Source organism: Gracilinanus agilis, chromosome 4, assembly GCF_016433145.1.
Source record: "Gracilinanus agilis isolate LMUSP501 chromosome 4, AgileGrace, whole genome shotgun sequence".
In the NCBI taxonomy this organism is placed as follows: Eukaryota; Metazoa; Chordata; class Mammalia; order Didelphimorphia; family Didelphidae; genus Gracilinanus; species Gracilinanus agilis.
The window spans coordinates 482,357,129-482,383,460 of record NC_058133.1 but is presented as its reverse complement, the minus strand read 5'-3'; the positions used below and the strand labels follow the sequence as shown (position 1 = coordinate 482,383,460).

The window sequence follows — 26,332 nt, the reverse complement described above, 5'->3', positions numbered from 1 at the left end:
CATCCATCCATCCATCCATCCATCCATCCATCCATCCATCCATTCATTTATTTATTTGTTTGCTTGCTCATTTATTTATTTATTTATTTATTTATTCATTTATTCATTTATTCATTCATTCATTCATTTATTTATTTATTTATTTATTTATTCGTTTATTTATTTATTTATTTATTCATTTGTTTGTTTGTTTGTTTATTTATTTAAAGCTTTACCTTCCATCTTAGAATAAATAATGTGGTTCCAAAGCAGAACAGTAAGGGCTAGGTAACTGGGGTTAAATGATTTGCCCAGCTAGGAAGTGTCTGAGGTCAGATTTGAACCCAGGATCACTTATCTCTAGGCCTAGCTCTCAATCTGCTGACCCACTTAGCTGCCTCTGGTATGTACTCTTTTATAATATTTTTATAATTATATATGTACATATATAATTATATATATATTTAAATATATATATATATATATTTATAAAATATATATGACTATATATTTTATATTTTCATTAATAGTTTTTGTTTTGATGCCACATTTACATCTAGATGTATCTCTCTTTCCTCCCCTCTCTAACTCCTACTTCATAACAAACAATGAAAAAGAAAGGAAAAAAAAGAGCAATTTAGCAAAACTAATCATCAGACACATCTGATTGCAAAGCCCCCCCACCTCTGCCAAGAAAGGTGGGCATGCACCTATCTTTCATATAGAGCCAGCCATCGTGTTGATGGGACATGAAAGATGTTTCTAGCTGGTCCCCCCGGGATGCCTCACACATTGGATACACAACCAATGGCAGAAGAACCAAGAGGACCTGGTTTCCAATTCCATCTCTGCACTGATCAGCTCAGTGGCCTCGATCAGGTCTCTTAACCTAGATGGACCTCATTCCCCTTATCTGTAAAACAAGGAGGCTGTACTTCTAAGTGAGGAGATTTCCCCCTCAGAAATCACATACCACTCAGTTTCATAAGCCTCCCATGCGCTAATCATATAATATTGTATATTTGAGCAGACTTCCAAATCTAACCCCATTATCCTAGATGATGTCTATAGATCATGGCAATGGTGGGGCTAGGAGTGGGGGCAGGGTGGACTCATTTATCAAACATTAACCATTTCTAGAGGGCTCAAAGGATGCCACTAAAATAATAATAGTAAAAATAACAGCTAACATTTCTATAGCATTACTATGCGGCAGGCATTGTACTAAGCTATTTATAATTATAACCTCAGTCGATCCTCATAACAACCACGGGAGGCAGATACTTTTATTATCTTCTTTTCGCAGATGAGGAAACTGAGGCAAACAGAGGCTAAACGACTTGTTCAGGGTCAAACAAATAAATGTCTGAAATCAAATTTGAACTTGAGTCTTCCTGACTTCAGGTCCAGTGCTCTGTGCACTATGGTGTTACCGAGCTGCCTCAGTGCAATACACAGGAAAGGAGAAAGAGGAGCTGAGTTCAAACTTTGCTTCCTCTACTTATTAACTGCTTGACTTTGGGCAAGTTATTTCATCTTTCTATGCCTCCGTTCTTTCACTTATAGAATTAAGGAGTTAGACCATTCCACTATGGGATAGTTCTAATTATTAGGATGCTTTCCCTTAAATGAAGCCTAACCTTGCCTCTTTTCCATTATCTATCCTTAGTTTTCTCCTCTGGGGCCAAGCAGAATGAGTCCAACCTCTTTTGCATTGGACGGTCCTTCATATATTTGAACTGCTTTCATGTGCTCTCTGGGTCTTCTCTTCACCAGGTTAAAACATCCCCAGGTCCTTTAAGTGATGCTCATAATGCATGACCTCCTAGTCACTTCCCCTGGATGTTCAAAGAAGGGGCTGAATAATGAGCTTGTAAAGTCTATTGAGCTTCCTGACCAAGCTTTGGGGTCTCTGGGGGGGGCATTGATCTGTGTCACTTTATTGGTTATGATGATGGCCTAATCAATGAAATTATATAATCAATACATTGATATTTTTACCCAGAATCAGTCTCAAGCTAATTTAATCATAACATTATCATCAATCAAGAATATTCTGATACCTCTCTACAAGTCTTCCCATCTTTTCTTTCTTTGCCTTCCAACGCATCTTTATACTACTGTCTGGATAACTTTTCTTGGGCATAGATTTGATAATATCAATCTTCTGTTAAAAAATATTCAGGTTTCCCTATAGCCTTTTGGGTTAGAAATTCACTCTTCTTCTGGTTCCATATAATCTGGTACCACTCTATTTTTCTAACCTTGTAACACATTACTCCTTTTCAAGCACCTAGTTTTAGCTAAACTATAGAACTTTCTGCCCACCCCCAAACTCATATTTCACTTTCATACTTTGACTCAGGTTATTTCCTGGAATGCCTTCTCTCCCCACCTTTGTTGAACTCCTATCTATCCATTAGGGTTCAACTGAAATGATTTCACCTCCAGTTGGGGATATTTCCCCTTCAAAAATAATATAGCAGGGGGCAGCTGGGTAGCTTAGTGGAGTGAGAGTCAGGCCTAGAGATGGGAGGTCCTAGGTTCAAATCTGGCTTCAGACACTTCCCAGCTGGGTGACCCTGGGCAAGTCACTTGACCCCTATTGCCCACCCTTACCAATCTTCCACCTATGAGAAAATACACCGAAGTACAAGGGTTTAAAAAAAATAATATAGCACTTAATTTTGTAAGTCTCCAGGGTGCTAATCATGCAAGACTGTATATTATTTTGCCTTGGTACCATTCAAAGAGGATTTGGATTCAGAGGGCCCTGGTTCATATCCCAGATCTCCTCCTTGCTAACTGTGTGTCTGAATTTGGACATTCCTCTTTACCTCTTAGGACCTCAGTCTCCTCATCTAATAACATAAGAAGGTCAGACTACGTGATCTCTAAAGTCCCTTCTACCCCTAAGTCTATGATCCTATAGCTATGTATGTTACTGCTTTTGTTGTTGAGCCATTTCAGTCACATCTACCTCTTTGTGACCCTATTTAGGATTTTCTTGGCAAAGACACTGTTGTGGTTTGCCATTTGACCTCTTGCAAATTCCTCAGATAAGGAAATGAGGCAAGCAGGGCTAATAAGTGTCTGAGGCTGGATTTGAACTCATGAAGATGAGTCTTCCTGATTCCATGCCAAGGGCTTGGTTGCCCCTGCTAGTATTTTTGTTGCCGTCGTTGAGTAATTTCAGTCATGACTTTTAGTGACCCCATTTTGGAGTTTTCTTGGCAAAGATACTGGAGTGGTTTGCCTTTTCACACCCAATAAATTATAAATTTCTTTGGGGCAGGGAGGGATCATACCTAGTCTCAGCTTTCTATCTGCCTTCCCATTCTTTTGGCCCAACCCATTGTAATGTTCTGAACCAAATGGATGCTTAACAAATGTTTGAATGAAAAAATGGACAAATTAGTCCTGACCAAAGTTTCTACACCTTCCATATTACCAGCTATGTCTCTCACAGTGGTGAAAATTCAAAGCAGAGAAATTGTTTCATTGATGCCTCAACTTTTTGAAAGATAAAATTGTTGGCTGGACAACTCTCCACCAATAGGAAGCATCTTTCAGCATGTGTGTATAGCTGAAGTAGCCCCATCACTACTTTACTTTGCCAGTTTTGTGCTTTGTATTAGGAATGATCATCCATGGCCTCCATCTGGCCCAGTAATCAATATATCATCCTGTAACAATATCACTTTTCTGCTTTTTCTTTCTTTACCTCTCACCCAAATGTTCTTTATTTCAATTCTACTCTCAGGAATGGTAAGATCCACAGGAATGTAAGATCATTAGATCATAAATTTAGAGCTGAATGGGACCTTGGAGGCCACCCATTCCAACCTCCTTACTTTTCTGATGAGGAAACCAAGGCTGAGAAGGATTGAGAAACATGCCTAAGGTTACCCAGATGGTGAGCTGGTGTCAGGGGTTGGGATTCAAACCAAGGTCCTCTGATTACAAATCCAGCACATTTCCTGCTCTACCATATCCTAGCCCTAGCTCGAGCCTCCTTCTAAACCTCAGAAGAGGTAGGGAGTCTGAGATGGGAGAATTCTGGGGAAGAACAGAATATCACTCTTGGCAAACCTATATCAGTCCCAGTTAATTCTCACACCCCACCCCTGGGCACAATCCCAAAGAATCTTCAGAAATAGACTCCCTTTGACAACTCATCTGTCTGTGAACACGTTGTTCACAGCTCTGCTTCTGACTCTGGACTTCTCCACCATACCTCAACTGTCATCTCAATCTGGAACATCCTTCCACTTCTGTGGCTCCCTTCTCCCATTGGGTAGCTCTTCTTGTAGCCTCCATTTTGAGGAGACTTTTTAGGACAGCCATCCATCATTCCTCTCCTGGGTCTGCTTCTGCCTTTATGGACTTCATCAATGCCATGCCTCCCTTTGGGGAAGAATGTTTTGCTTTCCTCTCTCCTTACTTTTCGACTTTAAAAAAGATATGTTGTCTTCCCCCATTAAAATGTAAGCCCCTTCAGAGTAAAGACTCTCTTCTTTGTGTGTGTGTGCAATTGATAGTGGTAAAACTAGAGTCAGAGAGACCTGAGTTTAAATGTAGCCTCAGACACTTACTGGCTGTGTGGCCCCGGGCAAGACCCTTCAGCTTCTTTGCCTCAGTTTCCTTGTCTGTAAAATGATCTAGAGAAGGAAATGGCTAATTTCTCCACTATCTTTCCCAAGAAAACCCCAATTAGGGTCATGAAGATTTGGATATGATTGTAACAACTAAACAGCAACATTTTTATCTCCAGAATTTAGCCCAGTGCCTGACACAATCAGTGTGTCATAAATGCTTGTTTGCAGAAATATAACATAAGAATATATAATAACATGATAGACTATATAATAACTTGAGATCAGAGGGTGTTGGCATATTCACTTTTGAACTCCCAGCTCTTAGCCTCATACCTAGGACACAGTTGATGCTTAATAATTGTTGACTTGAATAGAATGCATTCTCTCTTGCCATCTGCCTCTTAAACTTGCTAGCCACCATCATAGTTCATCTCAGCCATTTCCCATGAGAGTCTTTCATGATTTTTCTAGGTCTGAACATTTTTTTCTGCCTTTAAGTGATCACCTATATACTTAGCTGTTTACATGCTGTGTTTTGATCTTCCCCCCGAAGCACGTAAGTTCCTTGAGGGCGGGGGCTATTTTTCTTTTTGGTGGTATCCCCAGTGCCTTGTACCTGGTAGGTACTTCTTTTACTCTTTGTATTAGATTTCCATACTATAGACATAGATCTTGGTGATATACAGTGCTGCACTTCCTTCCCTTTTATTAGATCTCTCTCCTTAAAAAAATTAAAAATTAATTAATTCATTAAAATACCCAGTTAACGCCCTCTATTCCTATCCCTCATTAGGGAAGATATCCTTTGACAAAAAAAGATATGTGTGTGTGTATAACTATGTCTTACTTATTTCTATTTATTAATTCTTTCCTTCTGTTGCCATATTCCCATCTAGTCAAAAAGTCCCATGCACGAAATATCAAAGATCCTTCTAGTATTCTATTTACTTTCTTCTGTTTTTGCTGTCCATGGGCAACTAGGTGACACAGTAGCCCAGTGCTGGGCCCAGAGTCAAGAAGATTAATTTTCCTGAGTTCAAAACTCAGATGCTTACTAGCTGTGTAACCTGTGGCAAATCATTCAACCTTGTTTGCCTTAGTTTCCTCATCTATCAAATGAACTGGAGAAGGAAATTGTAAAATACTCCAGTATCTTTGCCAAGAAAATCCAAAATTAGCTGTGTGACCATGAGCAAGTCACCTAATTCTGTTTGCCTCAGTTTCCTCATCTGTTAAATGAGCTGGAGAAGGAAATGGCAAATCACTCCAGGATCTTTGCCAAGAAAACTCAGAAGGGGCCACAAATAGTCAGACATGACTGAAAAAACCCGAGCAACAAAACTTTGTTGTCCATATGCTTTAAGTCATTTTATATCAACGTTTAACCTTTTTTGGTGTCAGGAACCCGTATGGTAGTTTGGTGGGGCTGTACTCAGAGTCATATTTTTATCTGTATAAAATAAAATACATAGCACAGCCAATTCTCCCTTAATGTAAGTGGATCATTCTGCGGATCTTCCCTTCATCTCAGGTCTTGACCAGCAGGAATCTGAGTAATGCAAATTTATGTAAATTGAGAACTGTGTATATATGACAAATGGAATCAATTATACTGAAATTCATAATTTTTTTGTTTTTTTAGTTCATGAACTCCTGTTCAATCCTTTGCTCCACAGTAACCACTTGTTTTTTTTAAATCTTTTTCTCATTTGTATTTAATAAGCATTTATTCAGCACCTTCTATGTGCTAGAGGTACAAGGATTAAATGAAATATTATTTTTGCCATTTAATGATAAAATGCTCCAAATGACTAATAATTAGATCAATGAAAATGAAAGCACTTCTGAGGTTTTAACTCACATTCCATGAATTAGCAAACAAGACAATAATGGTAGATGGATCAGGCTTAGAGTGAGAAGGATCTGAGCTCAAATTTGATCTCACACTAGCTGTGTGACCCTGGGCAGGTCATTTCATCTCAGCTGCCTAGCCTTTACTATTCTGCTGACTTGAAACCAATACTTAGCATCAATTTTAAGACTGAAGGCGAGGGTTATTAAAATAATGGTGGAGGGAGAGTTGGGGAGCCATGGGAAGATCATATTCTGTTTGGTCAAGCTGTGGATTGGTCAAAACCTTTCTGGAAAGCAATTAAGAACTAACTATACCTCCAAAGTCATTAAAGCATATAGCCATGGGTCTGGTGATACCACTATAGACTTCTAACCCAAAGAGATCAGAGACAGAGGGAAAAGATTCATCTCTACAAAAACATTTATAGCAGCTCTTTTTGTAATGGCAAAGAAATGGAAACAAGAGAGCTGCTCATCAGTTGGGAATGGCTGAACAAATTATTTATATGAATGTAATGAAATTTAACTGGCCCATCCGAAGGGGGGGGAAGAGAACAAATCTTTATTAAGTAATTACCATGAGCCAGGCACTGTGCTAAGTGCTTTAAAAATAGAATCTCCTTTGATCCTCACAACAGCCCAGAAAGTAGATGCTATGATTATCTCCTTTTTATAAATCAGGGAATGGAGACGTCGGGAGGGAAGGTTAAGTAGTCTATTGGGGTCGTGTGGTCAGTTAGAAAGTGTGACCAGTAAGTATCTGAGGCAGGCTTTAAACTCAGGTCTTCCTGACTCTAAATCTCACCCTCTGCTCACTGCTGTACATGACTGAGGGAGACTTAGCACCTGTGTGACCCTGGACAAGTCACTTACCTGTCCATCAGAGCAAGAGGAAATTCTAAAGGGAGCATAAATCTTGCTTCTGACTCACTTTGCCATAATTTGTTCCTGAGAATCACTGAGAGCCTCCTCCTCTGTGGTATTTCTTCCCATGCCACAACTCTGGCCCTCAACAGTGACCAGTTTTCAAGTTTTATTTGGATGGGTGTCTTCCTCCCCCTCATTTTGCTCTAAAGCCTTCTTGGTCGGATTAGTGATCCTTTCTGTCAAAATGTGATTTCTCCAGAAGAGATGCTTTTGTTACTCTGCCAAGAGCCCATCATTCTGGTATCATAACCTCCATCATTTAGGAAATAAATTCTGTTCCCTGACACCATTTTCATAGCCGTCTTCTATTTCTCCCATCATTTTTTCCCCCAAAGTCAAGATTGTAGAAGAGATGGATAGGCTACCTGTGCCCTCCAGCCCTTCTTCCTCCTCCCTGGGACTTTGAAGGGTCTTGGCAAAGCCTTCCATGTTTCTTCTGAGTGTATTGGCAGAAGAGCGTGGTGGTCCCTGAGCCGGAGGACCCTTGGCAAGCCTTTCCATCACATGTTGATTCCATGTTCCAGGAAAATGGCATCTCTTCTAATTAGATAGGTAACGTCTATCTTTTTTTATATCCCTCAGCAGGAAGTCACCAGCACAACTACAGATTACAGTACAGGATTCCTCCCACCTGCCGGGGTCTATGAATTCTCCTTACTGTTGCATGTTGTACAGCTTATACTGATTCTTCTTATATAGTCTATTGTCAGAATAGCAGGGAAAAAGAACATGGAGTGAGGATGGGAGAAAATGCTAAGAACTGCGATCCAATCCTGCTTGAGATACCAGTTGCATGACCCTGGGAAAGTCACTTAACTGCTCCATGCCTCCTCATATGTAAAAGGTGAATGTGGATTAGATCCTCACACCTCCATGTTCTTTCTCAGGCTGTTCCCTATTCCTACAATGCCTTCCCTCTCCATCACTGTCTGCTGGGCTCCTCCCCATCCATTAAAACCCATCTCACCATTACATACAGGAAGCCAAATGCTCTTTGCTAATGTGCCTACCTTCAGTGCTAGGTTCATGAGATCTTAAGAGCACTGGCTCCCTTCCAGTTCTAAATCTGTGATCCCTGCTGCTGTATGTCACTGGCCCCTGGTTACTGAAGGCATTTGTCATGAGCATAGCCACGTTTAAAGGAAGACATTAGCCTTGATTATACATGTTTATGGCCAAGAAATGGAGTTATTACCTCAGCTCTTTTGCCCAAGGCTGCTTGTAGCCAGGGGTTGTTCCATCATTGTTCTAGAGCTGGAAGAGACCTCAGAAACCATCTGGTCCGGTCCATTCATTTTACAGAGAAGGAAACTGAGGCCCAGAGAGGCTTTGTAACTCATCCAAGGTCAGGTAAGGAGAAAGAGTTAACAGTGTGAGGTCACCTTTTTGGTTAGGGCTAAAAACGTCTTAGGATACAGGACTACCATCATACCCATTTTGACACCCTGAATGTTATAGTGTCATCGTTGTAAAGCTGATGTCATGAACATCGCTAGTGTGATCTTTGGAGGACTGTCTGTGATTTCTGTGGGATTCAGAGTTTGGCATGAGGAGAGAAGTCAGGTAAAGTTTGGAACGGGGGCTCTTCTAAGTCTCCTCCCTCTGGGAATAGCAACCGAGGAATTGTGAAATCCACTTCCTGAGATTTTGTGTTTCCTCTGCCCTGAGAGCCTGTACTGAGTAGAAGAGCCTGGGAGGAATACAAAACTCCTCTATATTGACAAGGAATATTAACCTCCACTTGAAAGACTCCAGTGATGGGGAGCTCATTACCTTTTCCCCATTTTTGACAGATCTAATCATTAGAAAGGAAAAGGAGAATGGAATAGCTGAATTTGGAGTCGAGAAGTGAGTTCAAGTCTTGCCTCAGACACATACTAATTATATGACCCCTGGCAAAACATTTTTTTCAGCCTGTTTCTTTATCTGTAACATGTGGTAATAATAATAACTCTTACATCATAGGTTATTGGGAGAATCTAATGAGATAATGTATGTCAAGAACTTTGCAAAAGCCAACGTGCTATATCCACTGTAAACCTTCTTCCTTTTTTCTTCTTTGTTTCCCCCCCTTTCTTCTTCTTCCTCTTCCTCCTTTTCCTTTTCTTTCTCCTCCCCAGGCTTAGGAAATAATATATTTCTATTCTTCACACCAAGAATATGTCAATAACAGGGATCGACCCTTGTTATTAGAAGCCATAGGACCCTTGACAGAGTATTGCAATTCCTTCTTTCCTGCTTTTCTTGCATCACATTCACTTCTTCACCAATGCCTTAATTCTTTTTTTATTGTCTCAGAATAGTTTTCTTTCTAGATCACTTCTTCCATCCTGTCAAACAGCCCTTCATCCTCTAAAACAAGATTGTATACAGTAAGACGTTTCCAAGTCCTTTTGCCTTTTCTTCTGGCAGAAATAGCAGTTTAAATTTCTTAACATTTGTGCTGGTGAATGTCTCAGGCAGAGAGATAAATGTAAGCACATACCTTCCATGTCACTGCAACGGTTCCCTTGGTGTCCATACTTCCTTGGTGGCAAGATAAACTAACAGCTTCCCCCTTCCTTTTCCACAATTCCTCCTAGAAACTCTCCCAATAAACTGCCAGCAGGAAACCCTTTCGAGCCTCTCAGCTTCTTTTAATCTTTCCTAAACCGTAGCTCTCCTCTCTCTCTGCATCAAGCTTAAACATTTAGTAAATCAACAAAACAATCTCACTCAAAATGTTCAATTCCTCTGTTGAGCTCAGGGGAAAATCTCATAGACTATTCCCCATCTTGCCAACATGGTGCACAAAGTAGACTAATGAAACAGTTTTGTGGGGCACTTTCTGAAAGGAACCCCAAAAGGAAAAGTCCCAGGAATGTGATAGAAAAAATTCAGAGCACCCACATGAAAGGGAAGATACAACAAGCATATAGAAAGAAGCTATTCACAAAGTGAGGAGCCAGTCAGTATCACACAAGACCTGGCAGCTTCTACTAACAATGAGAGGAGATCTTAGAATATGATATTGCAAAAGGTAAAAAGGCTTAGAATTAGAACTGAGGCTTGCAATAAAACGTAACATCCTGAAAAGCTGAGCATCATCTTATAGGGAAGGGGAAAAATGAACCTTTAATGGAATAGGAGACTTTCAAGCATTTCTAATTAAGTGACCAGAGCTGGATAGGAACTTTGAAGTGCAAACACAAGAGTCAAGAAAAACCCAGAAAGGTAAATTTATTTAAGCAATTGAAAAGTGCTGTATGATGAAATAATGCTAACATTCTAATAGGGGAAGAAGAAACAAGTGCTCTTTCAGAATCTTAATCTCTTCAAAGAGTATTGAGGGAATTAAATAAGAAAAAGAGGACCTGGGGGAGAGAAATGCATTCTGTTCTGAGTTTTTTTTAACCTTTAACTTCTGTGTATTGGCTCCTAGGTAGAAGAGTGGTAAGGGTAGGCAATGGGGGTCAAGTGACTTGCCCAGGGTCACACAGCTGGGAAGTGTCTGAGGCCAGATTTGAACCCAGGACCTCTCATCTCTAGGCCTGGTTCTCAATCCACTGAGCTACCCAGCTGCCCCCACTGTTCTGAGGTTTTAAGAGGTGAAAGAGAAGGGCAAAGGGGGTGGAACTTACTAGTTCTTATAAATAGGGTATAGAATATGAGTGTACAAACAAAGAAGAAGGAGTGGGAGGAGCAGATATTAGCTAAATTTCACTCTCATCTGAAACATATAAGGTGTTCTGAGACACAGTTTGGTGTAGAAATATACCAAATTCAGCAAGGAAACAAGTAAGGATAGGAAGGCTGTAAAGAAGGAGGAATAATATTGGAGAGAGAAGTTACAAGCAAAATAAACATCCTGATTTCAAAGAGGAGATTAAAAAGGAATAAAAAAGAATAAAGGCAAGAAACTATAATCCAAAATGGTGCCCATCAATTGGGAGATGGATGAATAAATTGTAGTATACGAATCAATGGAATATTATTTTATCCTAAGAAATGATGAGAAAGATTCTTGCAGAGAATTCTGGATAGTATGAATTGATACAAAGTGGAGTGAACAGAATCAGGAGAACAATTTATTTAATAAGAACCACTTTGTAAAGAAAGATACACTGCTCTGAAAGGCTTGAAATACTCTGATAAGTGCAATAACCAAATATTTCTGCAGGGTACATATCTTCACATAGACTTATGGTGCTGACAAAGACATACGATTTTGGAGGTGGCCTCCCTGTGGATTGGTTTTTATTGTCTACATATTTGTCACAATGGTCCCCCCTTTTTTCTATTGATTTCTAAACTGGGAGGAAAGATTGGAGAGTGAGATGAATAATACTGATGCCAAAAAGAAAAGAAGATGGCCACTGCAATATCTGTGTTTAAACAAAGGACAGAAGAGAACAGAAGGAAAGTTAGAAGAATGCACAGAAAGAACTGCTGATCAGTGAGCCAATAAACATCGATTAAGCATCTACTATATCCCAGGCACCGTGTGAAGAGCTGGGGATACAAAGAAAGACAAAAGACAGTCTCTTCCCTCAGAGAGCTCATCATCTAATGGGAGAGACAATAAGTAAGAGAAATATATATATATATATATATATGTATATGTATATGTATATATAACAATTAAATTCAAAATAATATGTAGAATTTATTATTCACTTAAAATAAGTCATATGTAAAGGAGATTCATGGTCCTATATAGAATCCTTTTATGTGCATGTGTGTTCTGACATATATATGGAAATACTTTTGGGGGGGATGTTTAAGGTCAAAATAATAAAAATACCTACATAATCTCTCCTCTCTCTGTCTCTCTCTGTCTCTCCCCGTCTGTCTATATATCTATCTATCTTTTTGGTATTTAATCTGGAGAAGAAAAGGACTATTATCTAGTATTTGAAGGACTATCATAGTGGAAGTGGGATTAACCTTGTTCCACCTGGCTCAGAAGAACAGAACTAGAAGCAATATGGTAAACTGTGAACAACTGTTTAGACTTAATGCAAAAGAAGCTAATAGTTGTAGGTTTGCAAAGGAATTCATGCGCATTATCTCATACAATCCTTATGTTGCTATTATTCCCATTTTACAGAAGGGAAACTGAGGTGGAGAGGTTAAGTGACTGGCTCAGGATCACACAGCTAGTAAGAAATTGAGGCAGGATTTGAGCTCAGGTCTTCCTGAGTGCAATCTAGTACTCTCTCTGCTATTCCATGCATCTTCCTTCTTGCTAATTATTGTTATTATTCAGTCGTTTTCACTTGTTTCCAACTCTTCATGACCTCTTTTGGGGCTTTTCTTGGCAAAAATACTGGAGTGTTTTGCCATTTCCTTCTCCAGCTCATTTTATATTATCCTAATGATTAAGGCTATGGAAAAAGCAGTGTGTTCTTCCTCACTGGAGACCTTCTCTATGTAGAGGGAACTGTTATTCGGGTGTGGATTGGACTAAGAGGTACCTCCCAACTCTGAGAGTCTGTGAATAGGATTTGATTATTCTTGTTCATGGGAACATTTCCAAGCATATACTGTAGAGACCGAGCCTCTGTCCCTATCTCTCACCACTCATCCAGGTTTCAAAATATGATATGCATTTCATCTGTGCTGGGCTTCCAGTAATTAGCTTTGAATTTTAATTGCAACAGGGCAGCACTAATTAGCTTGCTTTAGGTATTTGGGCATTCAGCCTCCTGAACTCAATATATAATTATATTCACGGATGAGTAAACCAGTGTTCCTCTTTAGAGACTAGAGTCCTAACTCATACCTTCATAGATTTAGAGTCAGGAGGGTCCTTTATTTTAATTATATTTTTATTTCCTTTGCCATCTGTCTTAGAATCAATACTGTGTATTAGGAATTAAGTGACTTGCCCAGAGTAACATAGCTAGGAAGTATCTGAGGTCAAATTTGAACCCAGGACTTCTCATCTCTAGGTCTGGCTCTCAATATGCTGAGCCATCTAGTTATCCCCAGGATGGTCCTTTAAGGCTAGGCTTTAAGGAAACTGAGACACAAATTTAGTGACTTGCCCAAAACAGGTAACAATAGACCAGTACAAGATCTGAACTCAGCTCCTCTGATCCCAGAGTTCTTTTTACTGTATTATTTGGATTTTTGAATATATAAAGGAGAAAATTTATAATGAGGACAGAAAGTTATTTTGTGAAGGTCTTTAAATACTGAGCAATCGAGTCTGTATTTGGTGCTAGAGAGACAGCCACTGGAGTTTATTGAGTAAGGGACTCTTTTGACTGTACTATACTGCTACTCTAGACAATTAAAGACTATTACAATAATTCTGGGCAGAAGTGAACCTGGATGGAAGTCATGGAAGTGTAGAGAATGGAATAAAAAACATAGCTAGTAAATGTCAGAGGTTGGATTTGAACCATTTTTTCCTGACTACAAAGTCTTTAATCAGAAATTCAATCTTGACAGCCATTAGGAACACTGCACTGTGCTATGCTGGGAAATTGAGGATTACAAAGTGATATACAGTCCTTGCTCTCAATGAAGTTCTGTTTTAATGGGGGGCAGGTCAGTGTCAACTCAAGGGTTCCTCTAATCCATAGATTCTTAGATAGTGTCTATACGTACCTAATGGGAATCATTTCTTATGGCTTCGTTGGATAACCCAGAAATTTGCAAAAACAGGGCAATGAGTGACTTTGGACAAGTCACTTTCCTATCTTTAGGTCTCAGCCTCTCTCCCTCAAATTGGTTTTCAAATGTCCCTTCCAGATCTAATATTTTCCAGTTCTGTGCCAGTTCCCATGACCAATATCATACCTCTCTCCTTTCTACAATGATTTCTACAATCTCTACCCTCTTCTATTCTGGTTAAAAAGCTGACAAAAAGAGCAATGAAATATGCCCCTCAGAAAGCATGCTTTGGAAGTCTTTGTAGCATGCCCATTCCCACCATTAGCTAACCACCTGCCACCTAAAGGACAAGGAAGCCAGCACGGCAATCTGAGAAAGAGATAGGAGAGGTGAATCAAACCATTACCTTGATCACTGCCTCAACTAAGACTCAGATGGAGATAGCCTAGGACCCTAAACCCAAGAGTCTTGGGAATAGATATGCCCCATAGACTACTATTCCAGATTCTGTATTCCTGTGGTTATCGTTGAGGGGAATGTACTACAGAGAAGGGTTCCATCTTCCTCACCATCCCTAACATCAATTGCTGGTCAATTGTCACCAAATAGGCAGGGAAACCCAAGACCCCTAGAAGTGGCATTGCTTCCTATCCCTACACCTCCAGTCCTGATCTTAACTTGAGCCATCATCTTAGGCAGCAACTTTGTAGAGATGGGATCTGATAACTACTTTTATGACACTGGAACCACATCTACTGAAAATCCAAGAAAAAAATTCTCACCACCAATGTCCTTGGCACTGTCAAAGAGTTCAGCATTAGAAATTGATATGACTTTACCAGTGGAAATGACATGAAAAAGGAGACCTTGCCATTTGCTTTGCTGCTGCACTTTAATGGACCAAAGAACCTTTCCATCTGATTTGTAGCAGGAAACCTTCTATGTTTGTTCTCTCCACCATTAGAATCTGAGCTCATTAAGCACTTAGCATCATGCTTTAATTAATGAATGCTTCATTTATTCATTAATCTATTTATGCCAAATGTTCCAAAAGTATAATATAGCAGAACAGATTGAGATATTTGAGGATCAACAAAAGAAAAATCTACCCCTCTCAGGTAAGCACATAATTCTGCCCCATAAGTAACCAGGGTTCCATCTTACCTGTTTCTCCCCAGATGGGTAGGTACTCATCCTGTTGTATGTCCAGCATGATCTCCAGCCCATTGCCTGTTCCCCCTTTGACCGTAGTGAGCGGAGGTCTTCCACCCTCTCCTGAGTTAAACATATAACATTTCCCATATTTTGTAAACACCTGAAGAGAGAAAAGAAAGAGAGCATGAATGACTTCTCACAGATCTCCAGGCATTGACAATTTAATGGCAGGTCATATCTCTCACAAAGCCTATTGCAGTGTAAATCCCCAAATGGCCCCTTTTATTCCTTCAACCTTGATTAATGGGCTACAAGATTCAAACAAAAGTCAACACTGTCTGGTCTCCTGATGTGATATAGCGGATAGAAGGCTGAATTTGGAATCAATAGATCTAGGTTCAAATCCCATCTCTGACACCTAACTGAGACTTTCTAAGACTTGAAAGTCTATTTTTGAAGACTAAGGTCTGCATTTCTAAGGCAGAGACTGGCACTCTTAGAAGGAATTTCTCCCAGCAGTTCCCACATCGCTTGAGGGCAAGTTCCAGCACTAAGCACAATCCTTGGCACATAGCAGGCACTGAATAGAATGCGCATAGCTTGAGGTGTGTACAGATATTTTGAATAATAATTCTACTGCAACAACAAATTTGGCAATTCCCTTAGAATTCATCATGGGACCTGATTTCTTCAAAGAGATAGCATGCTACAGTGGGAAATGTACAGGACTGGGCATGGAGAGAACAAGTACCTCATCTTCATGGACTTCAGTGTCTTCTGTTGGAAATATAGATGACCCCATAGCTCTAAATCTATGGTCTAATCTTTTGAAAAAGTACCATACTTAATGCCACTCCCTTATCCCAGTGCCAGGTAATATATAATATAGTAATAATTTAGTAAATGTTCATTTCCTCCCTCTCTGCTTCTCTCTTTCCCTTCCTCCCTTTCTCTCTCCCCTCCTCCCTTTCTTCCCTCTCTACCTTCCTCCCTTATTTTCTCCCTCCCTTCCTCCCTTTCTTCCTTCCGTCTTTCCCCTTTTCCTCTCTCCCTCCCTTTCTTCCTCCCTCCCTCCCTTCCTTTCTTTTACTTCCTTCCTTCCTNTGTGAAATGTTAAGCTGTTAAAGCTTAAAACTTCACTAAGACTTTGGAGGTAGACCAGCAATGCAGAAAATTTCATCACTACAAGTGGACTTAGGGACACTATCTACTTACTTAAAGAACAGCTACAATTAAGTATTTTCTACTAAAGTATATCTAGGGGGATTTAAGATTTCTGACTATTTCTACATTTCTTGTACATATACACAGATCTCAACGAAAAGACGCAGAACCATGGGCTGTATTCACTTAGTTTTTCCTGGAAAGCACATTTTGTGAACTACTTCCCTTTCAAAGACTGAATTCAATGGTTTTCCATTCTAGCAAAGTCTATGCTCATTCATCCATCTACTCTTCCTTCTTTCTTCCTCTTCCTTCCCTCTCTTTCCTTCCTTCTTTCTCTTTCCTTCCTTCTTTCTCTTCCTTCCTTCCTTCCTTCCTTCCTTCCTTCCTTCCTTCCTTCCTTCCTTCCTTCCTTCCTTCCTTCCTTCACTTCCTCCCATCCTTCACTTCCTCCCATCCTTTATCCTTTCCTCTCTCCCTCCTTCCTTTTCTCCTTCCATAAGACCTAGCTAGCACTTGGTCTCAAGGAGCTCACAGTTGAGTTTGGGTGGGGCAGGGAGAGTGTACATTAAGATAAATTTCTATTACAAAATAGCTTTGGCAACATAACTTACAAGGTACAGTCTCTTACCACAGAAAAACTTCACTGACTTAAAGGAAACAAAAATTAGTGTCCAGTCCCTTCAGTCAGACCACACTGATGGGAGATCCTAGGTTCAAATCCAGCCTCAGACACTTCCCAGCTGTGTGACCCTGGGCAAGTCACTTGACCCCCATTGCCCACCCTTACCACTCTTCCACTTAGGAGCCAATACATAGAAGTTAAGGGTTTAAAAAAGTAAAAAAAAATTATTGATTGACTGATTGACCCAGTCTAGTCTCTTCATCTCCATTTTATAGATGAAGAATATAATATCTCACATTTCTATAATGCTTAAAAAAACACCCATACCTTTAGTCTTAGTAATACTTTTAAGATAGAAGAGCAGAAAGAGCTAGGCAGTTGGGGTCAAGTGACTTACCCAGGGTCACACAGCTTGGAAGTGTCTGAGGCTAGATTTGAACTCAGAACCTCTTGACACCAGACCTCTCTATAGTGCTTTAAAGCTTAGGAAGGATTTTCCTATCTTGTGATGCATATAGGCAGTAGAGGTCTTCTGTTCTCACTCATTTTTTTAGTGGGGAAATGGTTCAGGCCCTTATTGTCTCTCAACTGGGCAATAGCATCCCACTGGACTCTTAAAAAACCACAACCTTTACCTTAATTGATGCTAAGTATCAGTTCCAAGATAGAAAAACATTTAGGGATAGGTTATTGGGGCTAAGTGACTTGTCCAAGGTCACACAGCTATAAAGTGTCTGAGGTCAGATTCAACCAATGAACTCTTGTAATAACATCTTTCTAAGAACTAATCCAATTCAACAAATAGTTATTAAACACTTTTTATGTGTCAGGCATTACATCAGGCATTGGTGATAAAATAAGTCTATCTATCATCAAAGAGTATGTAAAATACTACTTGGTTGAGCAAAATATACCCAGGTGTAGTAGGGATAATTGAGGAAGATTGACACTCCCATCTCTTGGGAAGGGTCCTGCTGGGTCCATTCCAAGGAACATGATTGGAGCTGTGCCTGCACACTGGCTCTTCCACGTAGGCTGCTTGTTAAACTGTATGTGGAGTCAATTGGTCTATAAATATTAAGGACCTACTAAGTGCCAGGTATTACGTGTTAGCAGAGATTTTGGTCTCCATGGTCCCTAGTGCTAAGGACTATGTTGAAGCTGAATAAATGAAGATGACTGAGTAAGAACAACCACTCAAGTCAAGGTTAAAAAGAGAAATTACTTCTATCATCTCTTTCCCCTCACCCCCCGCCAAAATAGTCAGCTTTCTGCAAGCTCCCCTTGAACTTCTATTAGGAGGGTAAAAGAGAAGAGAGATTTCTGCCCACCCCCACAGTTAAAACAACTCCAAGCACATGGCAACAAGGGTATGTACTGATTTCAGATTGGAGCTCAAGTCCCTGCCTTGAGTTTCTTTCTTTTTTTTTAATTTAAAAGCCTCACCTTCCACCTTAGAATCAATACATAGTATTGGTTCTAAGGCAGAAGAGCGGTAAGGGCTAAGCAAGGGGGATTGTGACTTGCCCAGGGTCACACAGCTAGGAAGTGTCTCAGGCCAGATTTGAACCCAGGACCTCCCATCTCTAGGCTTGGCTCTCAATTCACTGAGCCACCCTGCTGTCCCCTCTGCCTTGAGTTTCATTTCCTGAGCACAGGTGACTAAATAGTGACCCTGAGACGTACGTTTCTGGCTTTGTGAGCTAACTTGTGGGTATAAGAGGTCCTAGATTACTGAGAACTACAAGGGATGACACTGGCACTAACTCAAGTGGAGGCACAATAGGGGAGATAGCTCTACTACCTGGAGATAACAGGAAGGTGCTTATACAGCACATGGCATCTGAGTCATGCTTATGAGGAAGGCAGAGATTCTATGAGGTGGAGGTGAGGAGAGAGTCCAATCCAGATAGTGAGAATCATTTGTGCAAAGGTGCATCATTCTTGGGGAATAACTAGAGTGCTACACTGAGAGAAACAGATAGTGCGTAAAGGTGAATAATAGTAAATAAAATTTGGAAGACGGATGGTACTCAGATTGTAGAGGGCTATACATTCTGCACTGAGAAATTTGCATTTAATCTTGGAGGGAGCAAGAAGCCATTGAATAGGAACAAGAAGTCATTTTATTTTTAGCTGGAGAGTGAATGGTCAATTCTATGTTTTAGGAATAACAATCTGGCAGTTGTGGGGAGGATGGATTAGAAAGGAGAAACTAGATGAAAGGACCAAATTAGGAGGCTATTTTGATAGTTCGGAGGAGAGAGGATATGTAGCTTCCTTAGCTGTGGAGAGTGAGGAGTGGAAAAAAAAAAGTCTCTTTCCTTCCAAAGCTACGTGAATGAAGAGAAGGGCATAGATTGTAAGCGATGTTGTAGAAGTTGGCTCATTAAGACTTAGCAACTAATCGCACATCGGGACTGAAGTAGAGGAAAGAGCCAAGAATACCTTCAAAGTTTGGGTCTAGGAGATTGGCTTCCCAGCAAGAGAAATGGGAAAGTTTGAGAGAAGGGTGGGGTTGAGGGGAAATAAGAGTTCTGATTTGCTCAGGTGGAATTTAATGGGACAATTAGGTAGAGATAACCAAGAAGTAGTTGGTATTACGGGGCTTGTGTTCAGGAAAGAATTTGGGGCTGGATAAGTAGATCTAGGAGCCATCTACAAAGAGATGATAATTGGACCTGAGGGAGCCACTAAGAATATCAAAGGAAACAATGTAGAAAGAAAACAGGGTCCAGGATGGAGGTTTAGTGGGGCTCATAGTAGGCAAAAAGAAAGAAATGGTTCCATCAGTTCAGACATCTTGCTGGCTGCCTTGTGCTTACTTATTCCTTACTCTGTCCTGCTTTCAATATTCTTGCTCAGGAAATAATAATCAAAACATGGCTCTGTGATTTGAAGTCAAAGACTACCTAAACTTAAGTTTATCTGACCTAGCCGGAGATCATCCATATGCGATATTTGATTCCCTTACTTCCATGCAAGTTGTACAGGTTGTCCATCCTGGGAATATCTAAGATTATCTCTGTCTGGAATGTTCTTCCTTTTCCCCTCTACCTCTTAGAACCCACAGATCTTTTCAAGACTCAATTGATAAATGGGCAAGGGACATGAAGAGGCAATTTTCAGATAAAGAAATCAAAACTATAAATAAGCACATAAGAAAGTGTTCTAAATCTCTAATAATCAGAGAAATGCAAATCAAAACAACTCTGAGGTATCACCTCATACCTAGCAGATTGGCTAAAATGACAACAGAAAGGAAAGTAATAAATGTTAGAGGAGATGTGGCAAAATTGGGACATTAATGCATTGCTGGTGAAGTTGTGAACTGATCCAACTATTCTGGATGGCAATTTGGAATTATGCCCAAAGAGCACTAAAAGAATGACTGCCCTTTGATCCAGCCATACAATTGCTGGGTTTGTACCCCAAAGAGATCATAGATAAAAAACTTGTACAAAAATATTTATAGCCGTGCTTTATGGTAGCAAAAAAACTGGAAAATGAGGGTATGCCCTTCAATTGGGGAATGGCTGAAGAAATTGTGGTATATGTTGGTGATGAAATACTATTGTGCTCACTGGAATAATAAACTGGAGGAATTCCATGTGAACTGGAAAGACCTCCAGGAATTGATGCAGAGTGAAAGGAGCAGAACCAGGAGAACATTGTACACAGAAACTGATACACTGTGGTAAAATCAAATGTAATGGACGTCTGTATTAGCAGCAATGCGATGACCCAGGACAATTTTAAGGGATTTATGGAAAAGAACGCTACCCACATTCAGAGGAAAAACTGCAGAAGTGGAAACAAAAGAAAAACAACTGCTTGAACACATGGGTTGATGTAGACATGATTTGGGATGTAGACTTGAAACAACCACCCTAGTGCAATTATCAATAATATGGAAATAGATTTTGATAGATGTCACATGTTAAAACAAGTGGAAATGTGCATTGGCTATGTGGGGGGGACCTAGGAGGGTGAAGGGGAAAGTAACAACATGAATCATGTAACCATGGAAAATTGTTCTAAAAAATAAAAAAAAAATTAAAAAAAATAAGACTCAATTTACAGCCTATTCTCCTTCCTACTTGATCTCCAACCTCCCACTCCCTACCATCAAGGCCCAGTGAATTTAAGTGATTTTTCCAAGGCTCCAAAATGTAAAGCTGGGGATTGGGATTGAGGGTCTCTGACTCCATAATGAATACCTTCTCTAATGTGACACACTGACTCCTTATTTCCCGTGGAGTCCTGAATCAGCCTTCGTCTTGGACCACCTGGTGCCCGCCTGCCAACACACTATTGGCTTAGATTCAGTCTGAGTCATTCTGTTTCCCCCTCCTCCATGTTACCCTTCCCCAACCTTCTTCTCCAGCCTGTCGCCTTCTCAGCGTTCCACTTAATTTTATTTAAACATTTCTGTTTGTGTCTCCATTTCTGCTGTAGCGGAAATAATCCTTTAAGGGACTAAAGGTACTGAAGAGGAACGGAAGCCTCTTTACACGGGCTGGAAAGAAGGGTTTGGGGAAAGCAAAATGAACTTCTGTTTAATAGCATCATTGGTTTTCCTACCCGGGAGCCCCATCCTCAGAGCCTCACGGTTGGGTCTCCCACAGAGGATTAATCTAGTTTTCTCCTGCCATCAAAGGCCTGAGAGCTATTTATGCCCAATGCTATCTTTCAACAAAATACTGGACAAGCTACAGCTTCTATTGATATATAAGTGTAACATGTTTTTCAGATTGCTGCCTTATCACTCCAAAGCCAGGAAATACAATTTAGTTAAGTCTAGAATGCCTCGCTGAGCAAAAAAAGTGCTGCCTGAAATTCAGAATCGTTTTGTTTGGCCGGGGTTCGCCAACACTTTCCAGTCTCTTTGGCTGTTTCCTCACAAACTCTGACACCATCAGTGCCCATCCTGTCTGTTGAAGCTGAATGTGAGAGGAGATGGGTAATGTGTTTGTGTGTGTGAGAGAGTGAGTGAGTGAGTGAGTTAGTGTGTGTGTGTGTGTGTGTGTGTGTGTGTGTGTGTGTGTGTGTGTGTATGGATTACAATCTACATCATTTGGGGGGAGATGGTGATACAGTTCCAACTTGATTTCTCCAGATCCAGGGAGAAAGGATGAAACATTTGGTGATAAGAGGAATTATATCTTTTGATTTTTTAAAAAAATAGTGTTGGATCACCAGGGAAGAAAAACGAAATTGTCTGGTTTTCCTGGCCTGAACTTTTTCTGCACTTTCCTCCTACCTGGTAACACTTTCCCTTCTGCCTGGCCATATCTCTGGAAACCTGGCTGATTGGCATCTCCCCATCTAAGAGCTAGGAGGTGGGAAATCAATCAAAGCTACCTGAGCAGGACACCCTGCCAGAGCTGCCCTGAAGCATGAATCCTTTAGCCTCCACAATGTACTCTGACAGATTATGTCAACAGGACTTGGGAGTGTGTGGTGGTAAGAAAAGAAATCATTATTTCCCCTGTTCCATTCAGCTCAAAGTTTCCTTCAAACTAGAGCTATAAGCCTGTGATCTGATTTTTTTTGAGGGGAGGAATGGGAGAAGAGAGGAAAAGAACTCTGATAAAAAGGACAATGGAACATGAAAAAAATGAGGTCCAAATAGTACTAGAAGGAGTTTGAAGTTTATAGGGTCCTGGAATTTAGAGCTGAAAGGAAACTTAGTTGAGATTCCCTCATTTCACAAGGACTAGGCATGTTATACTCTCCTCTGTCTCCATTTTCTTTCCTATTTCCCTGGAGGAAAAGGAAGTAAGGATGAAAATAATAGAAGGCATTTTAGAATTTTTCCCCCTTCTATTATAGAATAGAATATAGAAACACAGAACCTTAAATGGAGATGGAAGAGACCTCAAAGGCCATCTGGTTCAACCTGCACTTAAATAACTGTGTTGTTCAGTTATTTCAGTCATGGTGAATTGTTGGTGACCCATTTGGGGTTTTCTTGGAAAAAATACTGGAGGAGTCTACCATTTCTTTCTCAAGCTCATTCAATAGATGAGGAAACTGAGACAAACAGGGTTAAGTGACTTGACTAGGGTCACATACCTAGTTAATCACACACCCAGTCAAATCTTAGTTCAGATTTAAATTCAGGAAGATGAGTCTTCCTGATTCCAGATGTGGTCCTGTATCTATTGCACCACCTAACTGCCCTCACTGAGAATACCCAAACATTGTCCACTTGTAACCATTCACCTTTTGCTTGAGACATCTGGCGAAAGAAATATATTGCCATCGTATCAATGTAGCTAAAATGTGCCCAACGTTCTGCTAGGCATACAGAGAGAAGTATTAAGCTCAGACCCCACCTTGGAGTGTTTAGAGTCTATTTTTACAGACAAGATATAACGAGATGAAAAGACAAATTGTTACCTTGACTGCCTAGGAGTCCAGCCTCCTAGATACGCTCCCTGTTTCTTGTCTTTACCATCTCCCATCTATCCTCCACTCAGTTGTCAAAATCACCTTCCTGAGACAAAAGTCTGATGTCATTCTCTTCCTTTAAAATCTTCAATACTGCCTTGTTATCCCTAAGATAAAATACAAATTCCTTGGGCCTGGCACTTAAGGCCTTTCGTGATCTGGCAATTTTCATGATCAGAACAATTTTCACCCTTTGTCAATCCTGCAGTACCTTCTTCTACAGTATTTAAAAACAACACCTTACCTTCTGTCTTAGAATCAATTCTAAGTATTGGTTCCAAAGCAGAAGAGCAAGAAGGGCTAGGCAATTGGGGTTAAGTGATTTGTCTAGGGTCACAGTCAAAGAAGTGTGTAAGGCCAGATTTGAATCCAGGACCTCCTGACTCCAGACCTGATTTCCTATCCATTGAATAATGGTTCTACCCCTCTTCCACAGTTTTTTGAGGATTATTTACAGTGGTTTTAATAATGACACCTGCTAATCTGAGAAAGCAGATCATATGCATGGGGTGACCTTAACTTGTCAAGCGCATTTAGGTGCTCTCTTACTATAACCTTATTTATTTGGAGGTATTAACCTAATAAAGAAATTAGAGGGCACAGTGGATAAAGTGAGGGCTCTGGTATCAGGAAGACTCACCATTCTGGGTTCAAATCTGAGCTCAGATAGTTACTAGTTTTATGACTCTGGGTAAGTTACTTCACCCTGTTTGCCTCAGCTTCCTCATCAGTCAAATGAGCTGGAGAAGGGACAGCAAACCACTCCAGTATCTTTACCAAGAAAACCCCAAATGGATTCACAAAGAGTCAGACACAACAGAAAACAACTGAACTGAAAAACCTTCTATTGGCCACTTTTGCCCTTTCATTAAAAACTTAAAAGATCTTTCTCCTAGAAAAAGAAACATAAACAAAATGAGAGTCTGGTAACTCCTTCCCCTCTTTGTCATCAATTATTGTCTCATCATCCCCAAGTTATATTTTCTTTAATGCTTGGACTCTGCCCTTGGAACTACCGTGAGATTCTACCTGTCCTTCTTCTGAATTCTTTGAAATCATCTACCCCAAATCTAGGGCAAGTATCATAACATAAAGACTATAAATCATAGTCTTTGTGCCATAAAGGACTTTAGAAATCATCTAATCCAAGCCCCTCAAGGAAAGAGAGGTGGAGAGGTGAGATGAGCTGTCCAAGGTCCTATAGTCAAGTCTGTAACAAAGTTGGGACTTGCCCCATGGCCCTTTGAATTCTTCCACTGCTTCTAGCCCAGACTTTTCTACTATATTTCTACCATACCACAAGGCTTCTCTATTTTGCCTCTTCTTTACCAATTCATTTATAACAGGGCCCTAAGGACCCATCCTAGTAAGGCTTTTCTGAGTTTTATTCTAGATGCTTCACTTATTGGAAATAAAGTGTGTTTCCTTGAAAACTCTCTAAATGTGAATTTTTTCACTCACTCCAAATAGGCTTTCTCCTCAATTAGTTTGGATTTGTGAAGCTTGACTGTAGTTTCTAATTGGGTGGTTTTCCAAATAATCAGTTAGCTGAATCTAACCATTCTCCGGTTTATTTCATCACACTGGTCAAACAAGGTCCAAGAGAATCGAAAAAAGAAAAGAAAATAAAGCTAAAGTGGTTATTGGAGTCCATGTAAACACCAAGATGTTAATTTATTTTCTTTTCCATGAAAAAAAAAAACAAAAACAACAAAAATGAAAATGACATACACTGAAATAAATCAAACCAGGATATCTGCCTCCATATGGTCCTAGCACCATAGGATCATGGATTTAAAGCTCACAGGAACTTCAGAGGCTACTTCTACCATTGCCTCATTTAGGAAACTGAAGTATAGAGTTTATTGTTGGTTTTCAGTCACATTTGACTCTTTGTGACCCCATTTGGGTTTTAGGGGACAAAGATATTATAGTGATATTGGACATTTCCTTCTCCAGCTAATTTTTTTTAACCCTTAACTTCTGTGTATTGGCTCCTAGGTGGAAGAGTGGTAAGGGTGGGCAATGGGGGTCAACTGACTTGCCCAGGGTCACACAGCTGGAAATTTCTCCAGCTAATTTAACAGATAAGGAAACTGAGGTAAATGAGGTCAAATGATTTGTCCAGGGTCACACAGTTGATTAGTGTTTGAAGTCAGGCTTAACTAAGGTTTTCCTGACTCCAGGACCAGTGCTCTACCCATCGTACTACCTAGCTGCCCATAAGCACTTATTAAGTGACTAAGGGGAAATAGCTGCTACTTTCAAGGAGCTTTTGAATGTGCTCAATCCCCAAGGAGACCACAAAATGAATTTGCATCACTCATCAAAGGCTACTTTCTTTTATCATCTATACAGAATTATTCGAAGGAATGACTAGACCTGACGGGTGACATTTGTAGATAAATTTTCAATTTCCCTTCCTCCCCAAGATATTTCTGTCACTCATATTATTTCTTGTTTTTTCATCCTATTCCTCATGACAGTCAAGATGAGTTCAACTCTACTCCATGCCTTTGGCCCAGATATTGTCCCACACTGGGCACAGGTCTAGGTGGTGGAGGAAGAGGCTCTGTTGATACGAAGTTCAGAGACCCCTTTTCTATTTCCTCCCCCATCCCCAATCTAGGAAAAATACCAAGAGGAATTATAGTTTATGTTGATTTTTCCCCTTTTATAAACTGAATTATTATTCTTTTGCTAAGTAACTAAAGCAGACATAAGGGCCCTTTGGAAAAGCTCCAGGCATTCACTTGGAAAGCCATTCAGAAAGCCCAGTCTGCTGCTGACAGGACAGTACTGACAATTCCTTGGAACTTCCCATATGACAGGCTAGACTAGAGATTACGCAACGAGACACCAAGAACGTTAATAAACATTCTGGTAGAAATGGAAGTTACCTGGGTCTGGGGTAATGGGAAATGTTGGCAGCTTATTGAAAATTTCAAATGGAAATGTGACAGTTCTTTCT

The 26,332-nt window shown here is 40.2% G+C and overlaps 1 protein-coding gene across 1 annotated transcript in view; it reads right to left on the bottom strand.

Moving 5' to 3' along the window:
- The window catches only part of LOC123246780 (acid-sensing ion channel 2), a 136,574-nt gene extending 113,401 nt beyond the window's left edge, over positions 1-23,173 (bottom strand). The window contains exons 1-2 of the mRNA XM_044675572.1: positions 23,105-23,173; positions 15,126-15,276 (exon numbers count right to left, since the gene is read on the bottom strand). Of these exons, the coding sequence (XP_044531507.1) occupies positions 15,126-15,276; positions 23,105-23,173 (220 nt within the window). The remainder of the gene's footprint in view (positions 1-15,125; positions 15,277-23,104) is intronic.
- Between the last annotated feature and the right edge of the window lie 3,159 nt (positions 23,174-26,332).